General features: G+C 35.6%; 1 protein-coding gene across 1 annotated transcript; it reads right to left on the minus strand.

Annotated features, from left to right (window-relative positions):
* Window positions 1-8,151: 8,151 nt before the first annotated feature.
* LOC136388649 (olfactory receptor 5J3-like) lies at window positions 8,152-9,117 on the minus strand. The gene has a single exon (XM_066360471.1). It carries the CDS (start codon window positions 9,115-9,117, stop codon window positions 8,152-8,154), a length of 966 nt encoding a protein of 321 aa, XP_066216568.1.
* Window positions 9,118-10,049: the final 932 nt, after the last annotated feature.

Raw genomic sequence — 10,049 nt, forward strand, 5'->3', positions numbered from 1 at the left:
TATTTTTTAACTTGGATGTGATTATATTTTAACATCCACAGTCTCTGGAACCATCCTTAGAAAACAGCCAGAGGCACTGGCTTCAGAGAAGGATGCCCACTGGGAATGGGGCTGGGAGAGAGGGCTCTCTCACTGAGGTGAGATGTGAAACACAGTGAACAACAGTTTATAATTGGGCTGTGCCAACAAATAGAAATATCTTCCTCAGAAAACTCAGGAAATAGAATCTTTACTTTTTCTGAGAAAAAGCAGAGCAAACCTAAGATAAAACAAACTATAAAACACACAGACATTATTCACAAACGTTTTTTATGTTGTGACACATTACTTAGAATATTTAGTGTCTTTTCCACTTAATGCATTTTTGTTGATCACTACTACATTTTATACGAAAAACTTAATTATATTTTTTTATTTATATAAAATATAAGAATAGTATTTTAAACAGTTCACAATACTGTATCTTTACATCCAAAGTGTAAACGATGCTGTTTTGGTGGCCTCATTCTTTCATTTATGAGACAGAGACACTATTTCTTAGAACAGTAGGTAAAACTCAGAATCAGTGTTGCCAGATTATGGCAATAATAAGAAAAAAAATAACTCTGTTAGATCTAGTTACTGAGAGGGGGGTAATACCTATGGAAATATGTAGTTATGATGGGTTACAATTAATCCTTTAGGCAAGAATACTTAAAAGTGAATTAAATCATTGATTTTTATTGTTCCATTAGGAGCTAGCTGCATAACAACTTTGATATTTATGTAGAAAATAAAATTTAAGTGTAAGATAAGGAGTAAGAATAAATGCACAAATTACAAATTGCCCCACCCCTGTAATTTGTAGTGTTTATCAGATTAAAATCTGAACATCATTTTTTCTTCTTTTCCATCCTTTTTTTTTCCTTTTTGTATTTTTAATCGATTTCTAGGATGTATGTAGATGGGATGTAAAAAAAAAAGTGAATTTTACTTACCAATGGAAGGGAAAATGGCCAACACCTTAGCTCATGTAGGAACCTCATGATCACTCATTCCCATGGTTTATTTCTCTATATTACCACCACAAACAAAAACAAAAACAATCGTTCAATCTATCTGACGTCTAAATTCATTCATAAATTAGGTAAATGACAGAAGTTACAGGTAGAAGGATTGAAATTCCAGCTTCTTCTTGAATAGAGAAGAAACTAAGACACAACCTCCAGGGTGTGAGAACAAGAGGTAGTTGATCAAAACACCCTTGTTTCAGAAGACAGGTTTTATATTTGCCTTAGTTCAAATGGGAATAGGGTCCCTGGAGTTAATCTTCTGATTAAAAGGATCTATTGAATATATTATTTAAAGTCCTTCTGTGTTGCATGAGGGATTTAGGAAACTCTCAAGAACTTAATGACTCCCTTAAGGCATTTAACTTTTTGAAAGTTCCAATAAAATGAAGAAAATATGAGGCAAGAATAAGTAAAAACAAACAAACAAAAAATCCAGAATATATGATCTATGAAAAAATGCAAGAAAATCGATAGTGATGTCTGCTTGGTGCTTTGGCAAGGGAAGCTTTTCAGAACATGTAAGCTGGGCCTCGGCTATAAGTAACACACACACATAGATGTGTGCACACAAAGTCAAAATTCACACTTAAGTAGGATTTCAGGTAGTAGAGTAAGACCTGATCAAAAACAATGTATTCCTTTATTAACTTGAGTTATAGAATGCTGCCAAAGCAAATTAAAAAACTATTGTTTCTTCAAAGGCTACCTTAAAATGAATTTGACTGCTCATCCCTTATTTTTTTAATTTGAACTAAATATATTGGGGTGACTATGGTTTTTTCCTTTGCTAAATTCCTTCACCATTTTTTTTGTATTTTTCTGAAGTTGGAAACGGGGAGGCAGTCAGACAGACTCCTGCATGCACCTGACCGGGATCCACCCACATGCCCACCAGGGGGCAATGCTCTGCCCATCTAGGGCATTGCTTTGTTGCAACCAGGGCCATTCTAGCACCTGAGGCAGAGCCATCCTCAGTGCCCGGGCCAACTTTGTTCCAATGGAGCCATGGCTGCGGGAGGGGAAGAGAGAGACAGAGAGGAAGGAGAGAGGGAGGGGTGGAAAAGCAGATGGGCACTTCTCCTGTGTGACCTGGCCAGGAATCAAACCTGGGACTCCTGCACACCAGACTGACACTCTACCACTGAGCCAACTGGCAAGGGCCTCTTCACCTTTTTTACTCATCCCCTCATTCCCATCACTTCTAAGTGAATAGAAATGCCATCATACATTTGCACAATGGAATACTACTGAGCTATAAAAAAAAAAGATTTTACCTTTTGCAAAAATATGGACAGAGCTGGAGAGCATTATGTGAAGTGAAATAAACCAGGCAGAGAAAGACAACTATCATATGATCTCACTTATATGTGGAACCTAATGAATAAAGTGAACTAAGAAACAAGATGGAAACAGACTCACAGATATCTTCAGTCTAGCATGCTTTCGCTAATAGAAAATTTGGGGGTTTTTTGCCTTTACCTTTAAAAGAATTATGAGTGTTTCTGGTAGCCATATTTCATACATATGGATGAAATAAGAAATATCCTTTGTTCTTTGTTCTAAAGACAATTAAAGTTTCCTTCTAAAATGCAAATTTCCTAAATCTCTAAATTAAAAGCTAATACAGCAGGTGGTAGGGTTAAGAATTAGATGATATTCTAAGCATAAGTTAGGCCAAAAGATGATCTATTATTTTAGAAGACCTAGAATATTTCAAGTATCTGATATTTTCTATTTCCTTTAAAACATATCGTTCATTCCCAGTCTATATATGAAGAATTATATAAGAAATATATGTACTAAATATAAAGAGCAACAGAATATGGAACGACATTTCGTAGTTTGTGTATCTGACAAGGCACTTATATTCACAATACATTTCAAAATACTGCCAATCGATAAGAAATTGACAAGTAAGACAATTAAATGCAAAAGAAATGAGAAAAGAGACTTTATAATAAGAGAAATTCAAAATACCAACAAGGAAATATAAAAATATTCAATATTTTTAACTCAAATATTTCTCCTTTTAAAATTAAATTGATTAGGGTGACATAGGTCTCAAGTGGACAATCAATAAGACATCTGCATCATGTGCTTATCACCTCAAGCAAAGTCTCTTTCTCTCCACACTTGTCTTTCCCTTTGCACACTTCCTCTTGTCCGCACCCCCTTTGCCCTCAGCCCATCGCCATATTGTATCTGTGCTTCTGTGTGTGTGTGTGTGTGTGTGTGTGTGTGTGTGTGTGTGTGTGTGTGTGTGTGTGTATATAGCTTAAATCTCTTCACTTTTTTTCATCCAGTCCCAGAAACTGCCTCCCCTCTGATGGCTGTCAGTCTTTTCTGGGTATCTGTTTCTGGTAGAAATGCAGACGGGTGCTGCCACTGTGGAAAACAGTATGGAGCTTCCTCAAAAAATTAAAAATGGCCCTGGATGGATAGCTTGGTTGGTTAGAGCATCATCCCACAGCTCAGGCGTTGCCGGTTTGATCCCCAGTCAGTGCACATACAGGAACAGACTGATGTTCCTTTCTCACTCTCTCTTTCTTCCTCCCTCTCACAGATCAACTTAAATAAAATTCTTTAATTAAAAGTGGAACTACCTTTTGAATCAGCAATCCCACTTCTGGGAATGTAGCAGAAGAAACCTAAATCACAGGTTTGAAAGAATATATGCACCCCTGTGTTCATTGCACCATTATTTGTAATAGCTAAAATCTGGAAACAACCCAAGTGCCCATCAGTTGATGAGTGAATAAAAAAGCTGTGGCACATTTACACAATAGGCTATTATGCGGCCATAAAAAAAAAAAGAAAAGAAAAAGAAATCTTACCTTTTGTGACAATGTCTACATACATTTTTGGTTGTCTTACATGGGGAGGAGTGATGCTGCTGACATCTAGTGTTACTTATCATGAACAGGTGCCTCCACAACAAAAATTCCATGAGTCCACACTGGCAATAATACCAAGGTTAAAAACCCTGACTTAGTTTGCCAATTTTTGTTTTTATGTGTGATAATTGGCATAGACAATTTTTCATGGAGTATCTCACTACTAGATTTATGTTTTTTCTGCTAACTTTTATTCCTTCCTTGTAGTGTAATATTAAATTAATCAAGATTTCACTGTTGAATTTTGCCTTGTTTATTAGTCTTTTACCCAGGTACTTTAAATAAACATTTAATTGTTTGCAAGATAAATTTTAATATATCTTTTTCTTATTAGAATTTTTAAAAAGGAGATTCGAGTCGGTGGTAGAGTGAATGGAAATGACCTTCACGTCTGAGGACAAAAGTGGGTAACAACCGAAATATAGAACAGTCACCCTGAATAACCAACAGAAGTCTAGCTGAAAAGAATCTGTAAAATTGGTAACTTACCACACCTCACATTGGAGAAAACTATCAACAGTTTATTTATTTTTTCTATCATTTATGTCATTTTCATCCTACGTCTTGCTTCTCCATGTTAAAATTCCCTTAGAAAATCGTTTTGGTATGGCTTTCATCAGTAAATATTTTTAAATTTATTTTTAATTATAGTTGACACACTGTATCATATTAGTGTTAAGTTTACAACATAGTGATTCGATACTGATGGACCTCAATAAATCTAATACCCATCTGTCAACATACATAGTTATTATGATATCACTGACTCTATTCCATATGCTGTAACTTTATATCCCACAACTGATTTTATATCTAAGTTTGTATCTCTTAATCATTCAATATCCTTTAATATTTTTCTGCACATTTACCCTGTGGATGTTTTTCTTCATTATGTTCTGTATTTACTTTGGGATAACTTCTTCATGCATAACTTTTTTTTGGCATTTCTGTCATATAGTCTGAAAGACTCTCTCAGCTTTTGCTTATAGAGAATATCTTTCTCTTTCCTGTCTATTTTTTTTAAGACTTTTCCCCTGGGGATTGAATTTCAGATATTTACTTTCTTTTGTTTTCATAATTTTTTTTGTTTGTTGTTTTTTTTGTTTCTTTTTTTTTTTTTTTTTTTTTTTTTTTGTTTTCATACTTTTAAAATACCAACTCATTTGCTCTCTATTTTATAATGTCTTTATAAAGTTGACCCTGTTTCTTACTGTTGTTTCTTTGACCACGAAGTGTCCATGTGTGGGTTTTCAGGATTTTTTGACTTTTTTCATTTTTTATTATTCTTTTTCCAAGTCAGAGGCAGGGAGATAGAGAGACAGACTCCTACACACAGCCCGACCAGGATCCACCTGGCAACCCCCATCTGGGGCAGATGCTCTGTCCATTGAGAGCATGCTGCAACTGAGCTATTTTTAGCACCTGAGGTGGAGGTACCACAGAGCCCTTCTCACTTCAGTGACCAATGCACTTAAACCAATGGAGTCATGCATGTGGGAGGGCAAGAGAGAGAGAGATAGAGAGAGAGAAGTGGAAGGGGAGGAGTAGAAAGCAGATGGTCAATTCTCCTGTGTGTCCTGACTGGGAGACATACGTGGGACATCTACAAGCCAGGCCGAAGCTCTAGCACTGAGCCAACCAGCCAGGGCACTTTCTACTTTGAATATTCTGCCCTTCTTGAATATGTCTGTTGAAGATTTTCCAGTTTTGAAAAATAAATAGTCCCTTTATCTTAAAATATTTATTGTATCTACTCTCTCTTTTTCTGAATAATACGTGCTGTTTTATCTTTTAATATATTTTTGTCTGTACTTCAGTTTATATAATTTATATTGGCTTATGTTTGAGATTATTAATCCTGTTTTATGCTTTGTCTAATATGCTCTAATTTCTTCTTTTACATTCTTATTTTCAGCTTTTGTGGAAATTATTTTCACAGAATACTATTTCTTTTGGTTTTTAAAAACAGCTTTATTAAATATAATTAATATGCAAAACACCCTGCACCTATTTAATACATAGAATTTGATGAATACAAACAAATTCATACACCTGTGAAGTCATCACCACAATCAAAATAATAGATACAGTTATCACCTCTAAAAGTTTCTTCATGTTTCTTTGTTTTATTTTCCTATTGTGGGACCAGTTGGTATAAGATCTAACCACTTTTTCTTTAAATTGAATTTATTATGGTGACATTGGTTAACAAAATTATAGATTTCAGTTGCACAATTCTACATCATCCATAGAATATATTTTTTTGTATTCACCACTGCAAGTCAAATCTCTGTACATCACAATTTATCACCCCTATAACCTCTTCTATCTTTTAACACATTTTTAAATACACAAACAGTAATTTTAACTATAGGCAGTATGTTGTACAGCAGATCTCTAGAATTTATTCATCTTGTATAACTGAAAATGTATATCCTGGAACAATAGTTCCCTAACCCCTTCTCCCACCACCCACAGTTACACCCTCCATGAGTCCTGTAGCACTATTCACAAAAGCAAAGATATGGAAAAAACATGTGGTATATTCCTACAATAGAGTATTATTCATCCTTAAAAAAGAGAAAAACCTTGCCATTTGTGATAACATGGGTTAACCTGGAAAACATTACACTAAGTACTAAGTGAGATAAATCAGTCACAAAAAGACAAATACAGCCTGATTACACTTGGAGGAGGTTTTTAAAATAGCAACTTCATAGCAATACCTAAGACAGTGTTTCTGTTTAAATTTATTTAATTCTCTTTTGAAATAGTTCATCTTAAACAATATTCCTAGCATGTTTCTCTATTTTCTTCAATATGTTAATCACAGTATTTTTTGAAGCAGTTTGCTACCTCCAGCATGTGGCTCTTCTGTGGTCCAGTTTACGTTTTGTGCTTCTTTTTTCATTTTTATATTTTTGACTTTTTCTATGAATAAAAGGTTCATACTCTGACTTGTCCCTGTTTCAGGGGTATGGATATGCCTAGATGTTTAGATTGAGGTCTCTCTCTCTCTCTCCCCCTCTCCTTCTCTCTCCTTTCTCTCTTCAGTCCGTAAGCACAGACTTAAAGCTGTTCAAAAGTCTAGCAAATGTCTTGAGAATGCAAACATTATATTTGTTGTGACTCCCCCTCTAGCTGGTTGTGTATCTTCTGAACACAACAAACCAGTTTCTTATACTCTTCCCTCATTCCATTCACTCCAGCCTCTTGTGAGGAAGAGAAGGTATGTGTTTAAGCTCCTATAAAATCTAATTCATCTTTCGGTCTACATAACTGCTTACATACAGCTCCACTCTCCTCTCTTTTCCCTAAACAGTCACAGGGCACAAGTTCAGAATCAGTAGGTTCTCTTTTTGGCAGATCACTGTATTTCATATTTATATTTTTGGGGACACCACCAAAAGTTCCTTCCTGATTTCAGAAGTTCTCCATTTAAGTCTGTTCACCTATCTACTATTTATCATCTATCTTTCTAAATATCTATTTATTATCTATCTATCTATCTATCTATCTATCTATCTATCTATCTATCTATGTATCTATCTATGTATGTATCTATCTATCTATCATCTCTCTATCTCTCTGATCTATCTCCTGTCTATCATCCATTGTCTGTCTGTCTTCTATATCTATGTACGTGTTTGGTCCATGCCTGGTGAGGCCCAGAATATGGCTAATGCTCTGGAAGAAAATGCTACTGTATGTTGTGAAACTGGAAAGTATCTGACAAAAGCTCTACTGGCTCCTCTGAGAGCTCGAAGAACTCTCTGTGCATCACAAACCTGCATTTTCAAGAGTCCCCTGCATCAGTCAGATAAAAGTCCGCACACTTTTCCATGTCTACGCCTCTCTGAGTATGAACCACTCCTTTTCTCTTATTCTGTAAGAGCTACTGTCAACAGAAGTAGTATGTATCTTGTCTTGCTTTTGCTGTTTTAATCATAAGCTACTCCCTCCATCCAGAAGTAAAAATATGCTATCATATTGTAAGCACTTTCCCTTATGTTTTCCTAACATTTTCATTTTGAAATATTTTAAACTTACAGAAGAGATTCAAGAATAGTACAAATTTGCAAAAATAGTCAACTATCATTCATGTCTCATATTGCGTGAGGGCATCTTGATTGTAGTTCTGTTTCTGATTATATACCTGTGACAGAATTTTCTTTTTAATTATCTACTTGCAGGTTACTGTTATGTTAACAAAGCCACCGACAAGGCTCAGTCAAGCTCCATATTGATTTCCTCCATATTGATTTCTTTGCAGCATCTTTCACATTCTTATTCCTCAGGCTATAAATCAGTGGGTTTAGCATGGGGATCACCAAGGTATAAAACACAGCAGAGACCTTCTCCTGTTCCAGGGAATACAGAGAGCTTGGCTGGATGTAACTAAAGGTTCCAGACCCATAGAATAAGGTCACAGAAGTCAGGTGGGAGGCACAAGTAGAGAAGGTTTTGAGCCTCCCCTCTGATGAGCGAATTCTCTGGATGGCAATGATGATGTGGATATAAGAGATCATGATAATAGTGATCGTGAACACTGCAATGACCCCAGAGAGTATTAATACCAGCATCTCATTGTTATGTGCATCAGAGCAAGAGAGCTTCAGAAGAGGGGGAAAGTCACAGAAAAAATGATTCACAATGTTAGGACCACAGAAGTCTAGTTTGAGCAGACCTATTGTGTGTGTCAGCGAGTTAATGAGTCCTCCCAAGTAACATACAAGGACCATCTGAATACAAACCCTTTGAGTCATAATGACTGTGTACAACAAGGGTTTGACTATTGCCACATAGCGGTCATAAGCCATCATAGACAGGAGGATGACCTCTGTGGTTACATACAGTGCAAAAAAGAAACTCTGTAAAACACAGCCAGAAAATGTGCTGGACTTGTGCTTTGATAGAAAATTGATCAGCATCTTAGGAGCAAAGACAGTAGAATAGCAGATATCACAAAAAGAGAGGTTGCTGAGAAGGAAGTACATTGGAGTGTGCAGTTGAGCATTTAACCAGATCAAGGCAATCATCCCCCAGTTACCTACCAGAGTGATGAAGTAAACAAAGGTGAAAAGCAAAAAGAGAGGGATCTGCAAATTAGGATTTTCCGTTAAACCTACTAAAAGGAATTCTTTCACACCTGTGTGATTCCAACCTGCCATGCTTGCACATTAATATAGCTCTTTATTTTCAGAACAAAGTGATATTACTCAGATGAAAATTAAATGATGATTTTGTCCATGATCCAGTATCCATAATAGCAAAGAGCATTTAGGTTTACCCTGTAGGTAGATGAAGAAAAAAAATTAACTTCAACAGTGGAGTTATGTATACTAGATAGTTCATCTTTCACGATTCACCTTACTGGAACTAGAGATTATTTTATTCCCTGATTCTCAGTTTCCACAACATAATATTGGGATATAAAGAAAACTCTTAGGTCATGAAACTATTAATTGTTTAAACTGACACCGATAGCCAGGTATGACTTGTGCCAGACCTCTGACTCAGTCTATGGTATTTACAAGTCCTCTGCTTATATCAGCTACAAACTGAATGGCATTCTGTGATAGCAATTTTTTCTTGTTCTGTCCCCAAGCTGTTTCTATTTTTTATGCCCAGTTTATTCACAAAACTGAATTCCATAGTGTTCAGCTCTCTTTCTTTCTAAATTTCAAACGACAAAATATTTTGCCTTATCTTTTGCTCAGTTTCCTACCCTTAGCAGATCAATGACTATACTCTCCAAAGACTTTAGTCAAGAAATTGAGGTACAGCAACCTTTTCATTTACTATGTGGTGTGAAGGCCAAAGTACAGCAGTGCAATTCCACTTGAAAAATTTGTATTTTTCTAACTTCATTTCCACATCTTTGGTTTTTATTAGCATTATAAGAAACAGACCCAAATACCCAATGAAGAGAGGGATGGTGTTTCTATGAGATACCAAAACTATGTCTAGCATGACATAGCTACATCAGATAAGTCCTGCATTCAAAAATGTATGCTGCTACTTAGTTTCACTTGTTTGTTTTCTGATATGATGTAATATTAATTCAACAATATTAATGATTAAACACAATAAATCAAGTCTC

This window comes from Saccopteryx leptura, chromosome 1 (genome assembly GCF_036850995.1).
Source record: "Saccopteryx leptura isolate mSacLep1 chromosome 1, mSacLep1_pri_phased_curated, whole genome shotgun sequence".
Classification (NCBI taxonomy): domain Eukaryota; kingdom Metazoa; phylum Chordata; class Mammalia; order Chiroptera; family Emballonuridae; genus Saccopteryx; species Saccopteryx leptura.

What these genes read in the sequence shown, in the direction of transcription:
- LOC136388649 (XM_066360471.1), bottom strand. Translation starts at nt 9,117, where the DNA reads ATGGCAGGTTGGAATCACACAGGTGTGAAAGAATTCCTTTTAGTAGGT.